Source organism: Apus apus, chromosome 1 (assembly GCF_020740795.1).
Source record: "Apus apus isolate bApuApu2 chromosome 1, bApuApu2.pri.cur, whole genome shotgun sequence".
NCBI classification, from domain to species: domain Eukaryota; kingdom Metazoa; phylum Chordata; class Aves; order Apodiformes; family Apodidae; genus Apus; species Apus apus.
In genome coordinates, this window is record NC_067282.1 from 195,549,926 (window position 1) to 195,566,576 (window position 16,651).

General features: G+C 36.9%; 1 protein-coding gene across 2 annotated transcripts in view; it reads right to left on the reverse strand.

The window, feature by feature from the left end:
* HGF (hepatocyte growth factor) overlaps positions 1 to 16,651 on the reverse strand; it is a 59,404-nt gene that overhangs the window by 29,016 nt on the left and 13,737 nt on the right. The window contains exons 3-7 of one of the 2 annotated variants that reach the window (XM_051607925.1): positions 13,252 to 13,364; positions 12,575 to 12,689; positions 8,790 to 8,917; positions 7,015 to 7,135; positions 2,730 to 2,848 (exon numbers count right to left, since the gene is read on the reverse strand). In XM_051607925.1, coding sequence (XP_051463885.1) covers positions 2,730 to 2,848; positions 7,015 to 7,135; positions 8,790 to 8,917; positions 12,575 to 12,689; positions 13,252 to 13,364 — 596 coding nt within the window. Of the gene's footprint in view, positions 1 to 2,729; positions 2,849 to 7,014; positions 7,136 to 8,789; positions 8,933 to 12,574; positions 12,690 to 13,251; positions 13,365 to 16,651 lie in introns of both variants that reach the window. The other variant, XM_051607924.1, reaches the window with a different exon arrangement.

Genomic DNA, 16,651 nt, shown 5'->3' on the forward strand with positions numbered 1-16,651 from the left:
CCCAAGATGTTATAAATAAAGAATCTGAGTAAAGAGAATAAAAAATCTGCCCAGGTATTATGAGACTGCCTTTAATATCATGCTTGTACACTGATTATTTCACGTGTTTGGCTCACTGAAGGCAAAAAAACAGAGCTCAGATCTGGCAATGAGAAGTATGGGAGATAAGAGAGGAGACTATCACCCGCAGATCTCACAAGCTGTCAATGAGACAAGGAGTTTAAGGGATGCAAATCTCGGTTTCCTGGATGATTGGTGAAAGTGGATCCTGGTCCGAGCCAGGATGGAACCAATTTTCTTTCTAGTAATTTACCTTTCAGTTAAGTTTATTCTAAGTAGCTGCACTTCCTGAAATGAACAGTATATTTTCAGTCACTGCTTCTAGGACTGATAATGCTTTATGTTTTAGTTACAGCTTAGAGGATGGTAAGCGGAGCCAAGGCCACCACCTGGATCTGAGAAAACATCTTACGCCATTCACTTAATTGCCGATTCAACATTAATCCATGAAAAGGTGATTTACAAATTAAATCTATATTCATCTTTGGAGGAATGGTACAAAATTAACAGATCCTTTAAAGTGGGATGCAGCTAATGTGCAAGGAAGTGTACCGCGGTAATTCCCCAGCTGACTCTAGTTGTTAGCAACATCAAGAAAGCTTGGACACCTGCACAGAGGGTAGAGTGGAGACACCACGGCGAAGGTCTTTGGTAAACATGAGGACGTGAAGGTACCATGGGACTAATAAGCTGCACATTTGGAGAAAATATGGCTGGACTTTTTAATAACATGGGGATCCGAAGGTCTCCCAGAACTGATAAGTCTCATATTTTATATCCTTCACCAAAAATCTGCCACTTTTCTGACAAATGACCATCCTTAGTGAACATTGCTCATTATAATATTATTTTAATAGTACAAAAGCTACCAAAAGCTATCCGCCTCCTGGGAGGAGACCACCCCTCAATGAGCATGAGCCCTGAATTTTCTCTAGTTTATACCTTTAAAAGCAAAGCAAGAGAATTTACACCAATCATGACAAAGGTAGGCATGACTAGAGTCCCTCAAGCTCCACCTGTAAGATAATAACCCTATAAAAAGGGCCAAAGAGGCGAAGAATATTAGGGAACATGTCATCAACATCAGAGAAGGTACAATCGCCCGGCCTTTGGCAAGATTACCCTTGACTTCTGGGATCAGTCAATGGGCTGAGCCTCTCTTCCTCCCATAGGGACACCTTTGGGTAAGATTCAAACACTTAGTTATGCCAACTGTACCCCAAGAAACTTAGAAACCTCCTTAGAACTTCCTCTTTTTTTTACCCTTTATCTTTCCTTTTTTTTTTTTTTTTTTTTCCTTTTCTTTCCTTTTCTCCTTCATTCTTATTAACTAATGCATTAGTAGCCAGGCTGTATTATTCATATTCTTGGTATTTGCACCTGCTTTGTAGTCAGCTAATTTATCACTGGCAATCCAGATAACTTATGTATCAATTGCTTCAATAAATCATACTATTCTTTGACTTCACCAAGTGTGTCATCCCTGAATACGGACCAAAGGTATGGTCCCTTTGAGTGTGGCTGTGCTGGTTCAGGTGGTGTGCAGCTAGGCAGGTGGTGTGATGATAGCAGTGCATCTGGACCAGTGGTACTCCAACATAGGTGTTGGGCACAACTGGACAAGTAATATTGATTTGGGCATCACTCAGAAACTAAGCCCTGCCATCTCCAGTCCCTCTGATATCTGAGGATCGGCTGTAATGCAAGGGGGTTTAATTTCTGCCAAATTATTTTAGCCCTTTTGTAACGTGACAAATACATCCTAACAAAACTAAATTCTAGCATCTGCCTCAGCCCCAGCATCACCAACAAGTCTAGAACAATTACTTTACACAAGTTTTCAAAGTAGGTTTGATAGTTTTACCTTCCTCATTTCCCTCTACTGCTTATTTAAAAAATCTTATTGTCAGTAGAACAGAGCTGTCAGAGCTACCACCAAACATAGAAGGATCTGGGCTTTGAAGATAGTTCATACCACAGAATGCTGTAAAGCATTCTGAACTAAAGCATCTCAAAGTAGGCATCTAGTATTTGTATATCCTAATGCTACTTTGATTCAATTCCTTGCCTGCGAAGTGAGGATAACAAAAGCCACCATCTTGAAGTTGATAGATGAAAATCAATTAATTGCCTGTGGAGTGCTTTGATACTGGAGTGCTGGATATCACTGAAAAACCCATGAGGAAATTAATAATTCTGTCTTCAGCACAAGGCTGATTATTGAGCAGGAATCGTGGTCTAGAACTGCACAATGTGCAAAAGGAAAACAAAGCAATGAAGAGTTGTTGACAGAGAGCACTGAGTAGGGAAGGTGTGCATACACCTACTCCCAAGCTGTAATGCAGATACCCAGCACAGGCAAATTAAAACTGTACATGAGACCTTCATGGTGATGTTTCCTCATTTTTTTCAGTTCTTGATTTTCCTACATTTTAATGCAATTTTCTGTATGTAAGATATACATGTATTCCAGTGGTAGGCAAGAAACAATTCTCCTATTTCCTGTCCAGATTAAATATAATATCTTTATAGGAGATCCTCTTTGAAAGCTATGTTTTTAAATTCAGGGAAGCGCAATGAATGAACTAGCTGTGGTCCTATACTACTTGAACTATATGTGTCCAGATTTTGGAAAGGAAAAGGAAGTAATAAATTTTACTTAAACTCACCACACGTTTTAATTGCACAGAACTCCCAAGGGGTGTTAGGGTCAAGAGTGTAGCACCATGGTCTCAGCTTGCCATCAGGATTGCGGCAGTAATTATCATCAAAGCCCTTGTCAGGATATCTGCAAACCACAACGAGAAACGTGTCAGGGAAGTCTTCTTGGCAACACCGCACAGGCTTGAACAAGGTACTTAAAGGACAGTCTTCAACAGAGGGAAACAAGAAGCAGTTCCCATTAACGTTGGGTCCCATCCTGTGAGTTGGATGCAGATTCTCTTTAACACTCTTAGGACCTTAATAACATAAAATTTCTTTCCAAATATGCAGCAGAATCAGACCTCCATTGAGGGGATTCCCTGCTGTGCTAACTCACAAGATACCGGATGGGGTAACTGCTAATTGCTAAATTCTTGCCCTTGTGTCTGTCAACTGATGACCAGATGCTAAAGCCACTCTTTTTTTGAAACAGCCCAATTAAGTGTGGATTATATAAACACTGCCTGGCATGCTGGACTCATTAAGAAAACAGGTTCTTCGGTGCAACAGCCCTGGGTTCAAACTGAAAGCTATTTTGAATAGCTATGTTACTAATGATAGCTCCATTTTTGTAATAGAGCTCATTCTAGGTCATGCCCTTATTTCAAGCATTGGGAGAAGAAAAAGAGAAAAGTAAGGATTTAACTTCCGTCTCACTTTATCTCATTATGATTTCAAACTATTGTGCCATTTAATTGTTTCCACACTCCTACTGCCACTGTCAAATGGTCAGGTAAATATTCAAAATACAGAAGTTCTTTTTGTATAAATGTGTCATATGAATTCTATAAAGCTAAGGAGATACATGCTTTTTTAATATTATTTTTTTTTTTTCCCTGCAGTGAATACAAATTGTCTTGGTTTTCCAGAAAGTAGATTTACTCCTAAGGGAAACATGAAAAGTATGTAAGACAACAAAGTTATCTAGCTGAGAACCTGAATGCATTTACAACTGCAAGCAGATGTATTTCGCACAAGCAGAGGAAGTATAATTTAAAAGTGTGCATTTCTGCTAGGATGCTTTTTGTGTCAAACAACCATTCTAATTTTGACTCATGCATTTGAAACTTGATCTCACATTCACTGGGAAAAATCAGGCTCCTTCATCTATACAAGGGACAGTATCTAAGTAGAATTAAAAAAAAACCCAACACAATAAACAACCAACACATGAAACAAACAACAAAACCTCACAAAACTGGGAATTCAAAGGCAGTCAAGAATGAGGTATTTTCAGATCTTGCAGCAGTACTGTGTTTTATGCTAGCTAGAAGAAAAACTGTAAAGGAATCAATTGTGTCCAGGGTTTTCATTAAAACACAGTTAATGAGCTAACAATACGGCAGAAAATGGGATGGTATGTGCAGCTTTAACATTGGCAGCACATGCTCTATGTTATGTACCAACAGTGAGTCCATAGCACTACACAGGAACAAAGATGAGTTCAAGAATCGCAGGGTATCTGCAGTCATAGCTCCCAAAAGTCATTCAAAATAACTGGGGATGTAAGGAATCCACTTTCTAGATGGAAAGTTTCATAGCACTAATGCTCTGCCCTTCCTAATATTGTATGATTCAGTCTCATGGTATGTCAAAAGTGTGTTATTTACAACCTAAAACTTAAGTAGAACTGTAGCAGTTTTTCCAGGATCAAGCTTTGAATGTCTTTGTTAGATAGAATAGTGTCCCTGAACTATAGCCTTCTACCTACTGTATCTACGTGCTTTTTTCTAGAACAGCAACAGTCTTCCTAGTCACTGGCTCTTCCCACAATGTCCAGGCACTTCTGCCGTCACATCCAACACAGAACAGTTCCTCAGTTCCTATAGAAAGGCCAGCTAATGCCTTTGAGACACAAATATTAGGGATAAGATAAATAACAGGACTTCAAACTGTTGCAAACAATTCAATAGTGAGAGTGTGGAAGATTTCCCGAGAGCTCACTCCTTTGCTCTTCACACTCCTCTCTCAGGCTCACTTGGGCACAGACTTCTTGCTTGGATCCAAAAGGCCACCTGAGGTTTCCAAGACCTTTCAGAACCCTATATACTTAATTTTTTCCCTTTGAAACCAGCTTCTCTATGTTGCTCTATGCCTATCTAAGTCATTATGCTCAATGGTCTTCCTTCCATACGGAGGCACAGTTCTGCCTGTGAGAAGTACACAAAAGAGCTGGAGTTTCATAAATGCAGTTCTGCATCCACTAATACCTAAAACCAGGTCATGCAGGTGTTGTTTGGGAGGGTATCTCCTGTTAGCTCCCATGACAGCTAAGTAAAAAAATATTACCAGTTCTCTACAGCAAGTGACCTCTGAAGGGAATAAATGTAGAACAATTTTTTGAGGTGACAAAAAGGAAAAAGTGAAATGTATTCACTCTGAGCTGAAGGTATGTTCCAACATCAGGCAGACTGAAACATTTGAAAAGATTACCAGTTTTACCTCTCTTTCTTTGTCATTGCAAAGGATGAATCAAGAAATGAAAAAAATGTAAATCTGTAAAGCCAGTCCTTCCTGGTTTCCAGGTTATTCACATTACTCCTCTATGGTATATTATAACATCTCTAGAGATTGCTCTTTTTTTTAAAGGGTCATTTTTTCCAGACCTCCTCTCTTATTTTCAACTGAAATGACTATTTAAAAAACCCAAAGAAACTAAAGAAACCAAAGCCCAATTTATTTTTTTTTTTTAAAGTTAGTATGATCAAACTATATTGTTACTACCTTTAGTGACCATTCCATGAGTTAATTAAGATTAGTGTACTAGAAATGTTCAGGGCCCCAGTTACACTTCTGAAAACACATAAAGATCAGCTCAATCTGGATGGGTTGCTCTTTAATAAATAAAAAAACCCCACATTTTTATTACAGTCTGAAAATGCTCGAGATGTTTTCTAAAGGAAATCTTGCAAGGAGTAAGACAGTCATTCGCAAGACTGTAGTTAGTTTGAAAAGTCATTTTGCAAACAATCCAAAATTAGTGGAAGAAGAAATTTCCTCCTGACAGCAGAATTATTATTGTTTATACCCAAAAGTTCTATAAATGTTTCACTCCCACGGAGCAAAACTCTATCTATGACTTATTCTAGAATGCACAGCAAGTGCATGGCAAAACTCAGAAACAGATTATCTTCAGTCCCAATCTGCTAATACAAAATATTTCCTGTAGCAGAACTATGGGAAAGCCTGGTATTTTTCATGAAACAGATCATCTGAGACAAAAGGAAAAAGTGGTTATATCACACACACTCCAAAACTTCAGATCTGTAATGTTTTGCTGAATAACCACACTTTTCTAAAATCTACCAGTACCCAAATTTCTGTGCATAAAAATGATGCTTTACTTAGTGGAACTCTTCAACATATATAAAGATACTTTCTGTGAAAGTTCTCAGTCTTTCTGAGGTTGTTGATTCTTGGAGTCTTCCTCTGATACTTTAAGATTATTCATCTACTTTATCAATGCAACTAATCCAAAATCCAGAGTAAAACGAAATTTAAACTAGTCCAGTTTAAGAGAAACACAGAGCCCCTCCTGTGTGGCCTAAGTCCCCATACAAAATCCTTCTATCTATACTTAAATTAAGGAAAAAAAAAAAGAAAAAAGAAAAAAAAACACACAAAAAAGTCTAAAATATTGATCCATGTGCATAAAATGCTAAACAGAATCATGAACTCCTTTGCCAGATTGAAAAGAACCCCACATAGTAGGCAAATATTTTGGTCAAACCAGTTGGATACTTAAACCTGATTACAACAGAAAAGCATCTACAACTTCAAAGCTGTTCAATATTTCAAAAAAGGAGCATACTGTGACTTGACAATGTTGGAAGTTTATATTCACTAATTGTGTTAAGAAGTCTAACAAAATTGTATTACTTTTAATCATTATTTACTTTGTGTTTGCTTTTAGGAATTTTTAAGCCAACTGAAGATTCATAACACCATACAGAAAAACACTACAGCTAGGGGAGAAATTTGAATCAATCATTACAGTACATGTATAACTACACTACATACCCATGGGATGTAGCCACAAATGCACAAAACAGTTTGTAGTCCCCATCTTGCATCTCCATCATGACAGTAGCCAGCCTGCATACGCTGTGGGCCAGAAGCCCAAGCAACTAAAACGGGTGAACTCCATAAATTTCAGTTCAGCTAATGCTGATTTTGCCCAACTGCTTCCAGAATGCATGTAATTTCCAAATTATAACCACATGGATTTACTTGAGGGGGAGGAGAGGTTACCTCTCTGGACGAAATTTGTGCTTGTGTGGTCTCTGAAGATCCCAGCGCTGACACTCCTTGCCTGACTCGGTGTGATCCATCGGCCCTCTGTAGCTCTCTCCATTGCAGGTCATGCATTCAACTAGGGGGGGAAAAAAAAAGTACTAGTCATTTATTATGCTGGTGACTTGTAGCAAAATAAACAAACAAAAAAAATCATATCCCTGCTGTTCTAAATTGAAATCAACCTAGACAGGTATAAAAAAAGTTGTATCTTTTAGTTAGGTTGGTATGGGAAATTAGACCTATCTACATGCTTAACTTTGGAATCACTTTAGAAGACATGGCTTCAAAGCAGATAGGTGTGAGATGCTAGAAGCATACATGTTCCTAGCAGAGTTTTTAACTTTACATACAGTTAGTAACAGATAGAGACACACATCTAAGGAAGGAGTGATTTTTTGAGGCAATTCTTTTCTAATTAACAGTCATTATTCTAAATCATTCTAAGTCATAGTATATAATAACAGCATGTTTAAGTACAGAATAATGGCTGAATCACCATTTCAATGCAGCTCAATCTGTCTCTTTAAATTCCCACCACTTTCGACTACATATGACACTGTTTCTTTTTGATACTAATTCTTTTTGGCAGCTTAAACTGTGATACATTTTCAGCCCTGCATTTGAAAAAAGGGGGTGAAGGGAGAGTGGGCAAAAGCTACCAAAGGGATTTGAAATAACTGTTGAACAAAATATGCTTCATAATTTAAAATGAGATGCTTAAAATATAAAATAAATTCCCCATAATTAACTGTAGACATACTTCTCAAGTGCCCCCTAATTAGAGTAATTGTAACAAAGGATCACTTAGTAAATACTAATATATGCAATTACAGATCTCACTCTTTGGTCAAAAGAACTGCTACCAAAGTCTCAATCCTGCAGTGAGCTCCAGGTCTTGTCCTATTTGAAGCTCACTTAGATTGATCTTTAAATGTTAGTTTTTAGTAGATTTTTGAGCTACTTATTAATCATGCTTTTCTTCCCTCTCTTCTTCCCTCCCTCCCTCTCCCTTTTCTTCCCCCACCACTATATAACTATTTCACATGACATGTTAACAGGATAATTGAAGGCATCCAATCTTGAGAATTTAAATGAGTTGATTGACTGGAACTGAATTGTCTGATTAGCAAGATATACAAGCTTAGTTTGGAGGTTAACAGAATTTAAAAGTCAACAAATGCAATGGAGCACATGAGTGTCTTGAATTCTGACTTTGAAAGTTGAACAGGATTTGATTTCTAAAAAGTTTTACCTGTATATAGTATTCATTTTAAAAACAAATGCATGCTTAGCTTGAGCTTTCATCCTGTAATACCGTATCTGTATTTTCATCAAAAAGAAGTAGAAAAGTTGACATTACCATGGAGTGGTAATAGATGATTTTATCACATAGTAATACTGAAATTGTTAATGGATTCTGTATGGAATAGACAAGTGAAAAAAAGGGTCACATTTGTGCGATCAGCACAATTTCATTACTCCAGCTCCTCTGTGACCTGAAAAAAAGCTGCTAAACCTGAAAGCTTGTTCAAGTTTTCCAGGCTACTGGAACATAGCAAGATCTCCTCTTACTCTAATTGCTTTTCTTGCTGCCTAAGCTATTCTTGCTGAGAAATCACCTGTTCTTTCTCCAAAGTCCATGACCAAGTCTCACTGAAACTACTGTTAGTCTTGTGTACCTGTTGGCAGCAGAGAAAAAGTAACTTTCCACGTGAGCTGTGCCAGGTTACCTTGTGAGCAGAGAGGGATGTCACAGACTTCATGGCGTGTCTCCGGACTGGTGGTGAAACACCATGGCCCTCCCTCTTCTCCTCGGGGGTTTCGACAGTAGTTTTCCCGCAGGTCTTTACCCCGATAGCTCGAAGGTAAAAAGCTAGTTTTAAAATGACAATCATTACAGTATAAGAGCATGCAAGCTTTGGTGTTAATCATACTATTTTTTACAGTTAGAAACCACATTGCTTCCTTCTCCCTCCACCCTGCCTACACAAATGCACACACCCAAATATCTGTCCATACACAAATACACATCTTCAGTCAGGGTTACTCAATCAATGGCCTAAATCTGGGACAATATGTCTAGCCCATCACTTGCTCTAGCGAGTTTTACTCCCGTCCCTCGGGCATCTGAAGCCAACTATCTGAGCTGCAGAGGCAGTGGCAGCAGCACACTCCCTGCCAGCCCTAACCCTGGTCTCCTGGCCCTGGACAAGTCTCCTGGACAAGAGGGGAAATGTACTAGGCACATAGGGAAAAAATTCATTAGATCTCAAATTCTGAGAGTTCTAAAACTTGTTCCAGATTTTTTTCTTCAGTAGATTTAAAATGTTGTGGAAATATCATAAGGACAGGACACCTTCTCTTCTGAAAATGTCCAGTACTTTATCTTGAGTGTTTGTTTGTTTGTTGCTGGGTTTTATTTGCTTGTTTGTTTGGTTTTGTTTGTTGTGTTTGTTTGTTGGGATTTTTAATAGCCAAGGGAATTCAAATGTATCTATATTCTAGAGGGAAAAAAAAAAAGGAATAAAATTTCATGTAGCTTATTTTAGAAGATGGTAGACAATTGAAATTTAGCAAAAGAAACTAAGTCCTTTGGACAGTCTATACATGGACACTGATTCAATTTAAATAGCACAGTAGAAGAGAACTGTATTGTTCCTGTAGTCCTTGGCAAATTCTATGTTACAAATGATTTTTTTTTATTTTTTTTTTAAGAGAGAGAAAGAAAGACAGAGAAACAAAAAGAAAATTCTGACATGTGACATTTTGATGATATTTTATTCCCATCAATGAAATCTTTGAACTAACTGAAGTGGAAAATACCTTTGTTAATTGCATTGTGGTTCCAGTCAAGGCAATGTGGAAGCATTACTTAAAAGTGTTTTTCTTATTTTTGGTGCTTGAAGAGAATAATTTTTATGTCATTACTGCTGCCTATAAAATTGTTGCTTGTGTTTTTCCTCTGTAGTCTTGTAATCCAAACCTCTTAATTTTTTTTAGTTAAAGACAGCCTTGAGCAAACTTTTCTGATGGGACGTTGCAACCTGTATATGTGTTAATGTAATATGTCAGTGCATATTAGAATGGTTTATTTAATTTTCCTGCTGGAAAATCTTTTTGCTCAGAAGCTATAGACTTTGAAAATATAGGGAAAAGGAATTTCAAATTATGTCGGATAATCTGTTATAACTTTTTTAATTAAAAAATTATAATGAATAGCATTAGAAACTCAAGATTGGTCTGATATGCAAATGGCTTCAACAGGTACTGAAGCAATATTCTTGAGGAAGGAAAGATGAGATCCAGTAAAGACCCACCCAGAAATGGAAGAAAGAGTCACTCCTAAAACTGTGCGCTAATTTAGTTTAGCCAAAAACTGCAGCCAGTAAGAGTAATGGTAAAACAGATTCAACTATAGCAAAAGTCATGGAAACTAGCAAAAATTCTGGAAATCCTGGTCTAATCTTTGATAATTTCTCTTTGAACCCTTTTTACATTGGCTTTCTCCATTTAGATGAAAAAATCTGAAGAGGAAAATAAAAGATAGTCTTGCAATCTGTGCTAGGATGGAGATGAAAATAATGGAATCCTGATTGCAGATGGGAGTCTCCAGGTTCTATTGAAATAAAAATAAATACAAATATAGTTTGTTAAATCCAAGCACAAGTTTAAAGTCTGAAGTTATTTCAGTTCTTGCTAGAGAGATAATGAAAAATCAGTAAAGTACATTTCTCTCTTGAATATAAAAAGGGATTTATTTCCTATGGTACTTTGTGGTAATCAGATGTTGAGAAGAACTGACCTAAAAATCTAAGCTTTTCATACTAATAAGTTCCAAGCACACCACTACTGTCTGCTTCTTCCCATCTTCCTCATCTCTCTGATGATGAAATCATATTTTCTAATGTTGAAAAACAAAATTAGCATGCAGCCACCTCATTTACCAAGTGACCTTTTAAAAATTAAACTTGTTGCACAAGGCAGGAAAAAAGTCAGTCTCATAAAATTCATCATAGAAGAGTGGCTGTCCAAATGTATTAGATAAAGCTGTGTATGCTGGATATTAAAATGCAATTTAGTGATAGTATATACTATCCAGACACTTTTCTTTATTCAAATATATAAAGTCGCATGTTCATTATATAGAATAAATGCTCTTTCTTGCATTGGCTGTAATTATTGAGAATTTTTTCACTTCTAAAAGATGAAGATTGTATACTTTGAAGTGTTGAGTCTCAAGAGACCATTGCTGTAGGAGCTGATGGCATTTATCATACATTCACAGTCAAGAGTGGGTCGGGTCCCACATTGAAAATCAGACACATAACCAGCTATATTGTAAGCAGCCAAGTCCAGTCAAGTTCAAGCCTGAGGCTCAGCTTTGTAACACATCATAAAAGGGGAGAATTCAAGTATCTTTTGCCTTTTAATGTTGTTCCAAGATATCATCTTGCACACTGGATAGATTTGGTCATGACAGGACTGAGAAGTGCAGAGCCCAGTTCCTCATGAGCAGTCACCAGCTCAGCTCGCTCCTAAGCAAAGTGCTGATGCTGAGAGTCCAGAGCAAAAGGCAGCAATCTGGATAGGGCTTATGGCTGAGAGCACACTTTGGTTTTGGCTTTTAAGGCTTTATAATATAAATGGCTAAAGCCCACACAAAAAGGTTCAAAGATAAATGGTCAAGGAGTAGAACAGTACTTTGTAGTCCTTTTGCCAGTATCTAGCGATGTTTGTTGTGGTTGAATCTGTTTTTATAATTACTCTTATTTGCTTCAGGTTTTGGCTTTCTTCTCTTTTTCCTTGGCCAATATAGTTGAACTAAGTCTACTATCGAGATGTAGATATGGCCCCAGGTCCTCAGTGTATCAGGTCTTAAACCTGAAAGTTAAGTTCCCCACCTGCTGCATCAATCTTTAGTTATTGTCCATATCTGAGGGAAAGGATTTCAATAATCTGTTTAGTCCTTTCCATGTGTTTGTTGCCTGGTCTAAGTCCATAGTCATAGAGTTCAAAATCTTCTACAAATAATAGAGAATAGTAACTGTGCAGATATAGTAATAATAATTTTATACTGATCAAATAGTTGGGCTAAAATCCCTAATATCTCTTGCTAATAATTTATTTTTTTTAAATTATTCATTTCCTGGGAGTCAATTAGACAACAGTGATAAACTTCCAGACCCCAGGCTGAAATTATGCAGATGTTTTCATTCTGCCAGTAGCTAACAGATCAAAAGGATACAAGCAGCTAAAAAAACTGACACAGGAAAGGAAGGGATCCAGACACACAGGATGGTATTAAGAGACCTCTTTGGAGAAAGCCCAAGAAGGTAAGGATTTTCTGGGATCTGGAGAACAACATCTCTTGGGGAAAGGCAAGAGAGTACACCTAAGAGATTTTGTTGTCTAAGGTCAGATTTCTCATAAATTCTTTGTCTGTTAATAAGTCAAACCATGCTTTATGGAAGCTGTCTGAGCATTATTCTCATTGTCTCTGCTCATGAACTCTTACCTGTGCTCATGGGGGATCATTGAATTCCAGGCTTGACACTGGATACCACTTTTTGTAACAGATATTCTTCCTTTGTAGTCTGCTCCCTTTCCAATGATACAATTCCTGACGTAGTCTATTGGAAGAAGTGAGAAGAAAATCAGGGGTTTGGTTAATGTATTTAAAATTACAGATCATAATCAATTTTCATATAAAAATAATATATTTTATAACATTCTAATACTTAATTATTCAAAACACTGTTGAATTGTCCAAATGCATTTTTTTTCACTAATATCCCAAAGAAAGCTGCTGAAAATGTTTCCAAACTGTCTGATTGAACAAAATTCCATGTCTCAGGACTTAAATCCCTTAATGGTATATTAGTTAAATAAAAGCAATATTAAACTAATAACTGATAAAAATGAGCTTCTAAGTAGTAAACTGAAGTAGCAATTCAGACTATTACATACAATGGTAGGCAAATATGGAAAACTGTGCAAGAGTAAGTATGTAGATCAACTTGCATGACAGTAAAACCAGGATATTTCTGAATAAAATTGTAGAATCCAGCTCTCAGAATGCATAAAACCATCCTAAGCCCAGGATGCTCCTACAGCCAAAAAGTCACTAACTGACCTCAGCTTTTTTTCTCCCTCTATAGCTGGAAAAACAAAATCAGTAAATAAATCAGTTACCCTTTTTTTCATACAGATCAAACGCATGGTCTTGCTTCTTTCTCACACCATTTGTCAAGCTGTTGAAGGATAACCAATGGCACCGTTTTGTAACTCTGTCATAAGCAAAGGCCCTGCAAAGAAAATCTGGATGAGAAAAAATTCTCTGTGTGGTTTATAATAATGACACATGGTTTGCCAAGGAGCATGCAATGACATCAGATTTATTTTTACTGGGAAAGTCAGAGAAACAGTCCAAATTACTATTTAAACCCACAACTGTGCTGACAAGAACAAAGAAACAAAGAAATTAAATTGATGTGACTACTACATTAAATACCATCTTGGTTGTTCACACCAATCTGAAAGTTGCCTTGTCATTAAAGATCTTTCTTTTAAAAGTGAGAAAAATTTGACTGAGACATCATTTGTGTCCCCAGTTTTGTTGCTTTCCAGGGGAAAAAAAAATAAAATAAAAAATATAAGGAAGACTCTAAAACACTTTGTATGTTGTGCTTAGAATATGTCTCTGAAATAGTTAAGTATCTCATACTAATGACTTGAGGAAAGGAGTCTGTTTCTTGCCTAGAACAACAGAGCTGTTTAAAAACAAGATTATTTTTATTTCTGTGAGTAATCTAAACTGTGATAGTGTACCTACAGCTTGTCCTTGCCTTGCTTTTGGTTTGTTTTGTGTTGTTTTTTTCTCTTATTTTTAACTGCTTTCAAGGATAGAGTACAACGTGTGCTGAATTGAGTGGATTTAGGGGGAGAGAAGAAAGGCAAGCAGAAATCAGAAGAGTAAAACCACTTATTTTCAATATTTGAAATTAAATGTGCAGACCTTTTTTCCTTACTTCATTTTGAAAGGAAATTCCTTAAGTGTACCTAAAATAGGATTTTAAAAATAAAGTTGACTACCTGGGTGGGAGCAACAGTTACTCCAATGAGAAAAACAAACAAACAAACAAACAAACAAAACCCACCAAAAATTATCTTTTTCTTAATTTCATTAGAACCAAAACAGAAATCACTGAAATGATATTATCTCTAGCCCACCACAAAGTCTGCATTTCTATCAGTCATTCCAAAACTACTGAGATATATTATTCTGAGCTGAGATGGAATTTTTACAGTACTTGATAATACCCAAAAGGCACACAGATTTCCTGCTCTTCATCCATACATTGGTCATGCCATATTCCTGAACATTGCATCCATCAACTCAAGTCTTCATTTAAGCTGCCACACAAGTTTTTCTGTGTGAGATCTTGCTGGCTTCATTTAAAATTATTACAAGATCCTATTCAGTCTCCCCACTCTTCTCTCTTTCAGACATCCCCTTCATTATCAATTCCATCACCAAACAGATTTTTCATCCAACTGCTCTCTCTACTCTGTTGACTCCAAATGTTTCCAACCTGCTAACCTTCATCCTTCTGCCCTTGTTCAGCCTTCTGTTCTCTCCTGGCTGGTTCTCAAATATGAGCATATCCAAGTGCCTCTAACTTCATCTTCACAAAAATATCCCTGACCTTTCCTGTCTTTCCAATTACATTCTCCTTTCCCCTCCCCCCCCTAAAGTGGGAATGCAGAATGCACTGTTTACAAACATTTCTTTCAGTTTTTGCCTTTCAGTTGCCTCTTGGTTCCTTTCCAATTTGGCTTCAGCCACTTCTGCACATAAAAGTTTCTAACAATCTTTACTTGGACACAAATATGGAGGGATTTTACACTTCCAAAGTCAACATATTTAAGCAATTTCTTGGACTTTCTTCTACTGATACTGCCGATCACAATAATTTTTTTTTGTTGCTATTTGTACTGAGATAGTTGGTAGATTTTCTGATCAGATACTGAAATCCTGTGGTCTATACGGGAGTCCCTGTTCTGTGTAAATACAAAGACATTCCAGAAATGAAGCAGATAACAAAGGATAACCCAGGAACAGCTTTGTAGGTAAGGAAGTAAATTTGCTTATAAAAGTCATCTGCATAGCCAATAAAATATTAACTACATTATCTTTTTCTCATCCGTAAGAAATGTAGTAGGAAAATTGCAAGGATGACTGAAGGAAAAAAGTGGGAGTAATGGACAGCAGATGATGGGGAAACAAAGGAAGCAAACCCTAGCAGCAGGTTAATAAAGCTGATAGCAAAGACAGAATATGATGCACAGAGAATTATGAAGTCAAGAAGACAAGTGAATGTAAGGGGTTCTTTAATGGGCGATCTTAGGAATAGTTTTATGAAGAAGAAACAAGTCTAGATAAGGAACCTGTAACTCAGTTGGAAAAGATCAAGATCCATGAAAGTATGATAGAAAGGGAAAAGAGGAAAGGACCATTCTTGAATGGGAATATACTAGTTGTAACAAAAAGGTGTCAGAGCTAACACCAGCAAGGATCAATAATTATCAAATATTATATTCACTATTTACTGCAAGTTATACAGAAACTTATCATAAATAAATCAGAAGCGGTTTGTTTGTTGTTTGTTTTTTTTTTTAAAAAAAAAAAAAAAAGTGGCTGATCCTTTATAAGTCTGTAGTATCTGGCTTCTACTATTTTACCACTTTCTGGAAGAAAAGAAACCAAATACTCTTCCTGCTTGTGTACCTCAGAGGGCACAGACCAAGGGGTTGCTGCTCCCAGTGCTGCTGTCACAATTATGTTCCCAACTTTTTCTATTTTATTTGATCTTAACTCTTGGAGAAATTAAGTTTGCATCCAGAAAATAAAACATCAGTGTTGTGACCAAAGTGGTGGAGAACTACTGTATGGACATGGAGCATTAGGATCAATGCATGAAAATATCATAGGAAAATCAAATAAAGGAAAACCCACAGGTTGTATTTCAAGTATTTAAATGCCATTTTATGTTACTTCTCTTCTTATTTTAGAATGCTCCCAAAGCAACCAGAAAACTAATTGGTTTTAATTTAAGTTGGCAACAAGTTTCACCTTGTAGTAACCATATGCTGATATGAAGTTAAACACTGGGGATCCTAGGGATAAAAAGGAACCATTAGTAAATAGTTTTTAAAATATTTTCTTTAAAAGGGACAACATATCAAGTATGTGTTTACAGTAGCATCAAAGAACTACGCACACTACAACAGGACTCATCTGGGGACAAATAAGAAACCACAAGAATCTTCCCAGATACAGAAATGCTCTGCTGCATACTGGTAGCACAAGCAAGACTTAATCACTTCAGCTGCTAGCCTTCCTGGTTAAAAGTGTGTCAGGGAAAATGGGAAATTCTGAGTATGAATAGTCGGAGTTGTAATTATTTCTCATCTTCATTGAAGAATAATTACATGACTGATTGCAATTCTGTTATCTGTGAGTAAGACTCTTCCAAGCTGCGTTCCTAAAGTCCCTCTTGCCTCCTCTGTTACTTTATTGAATGATTATGGT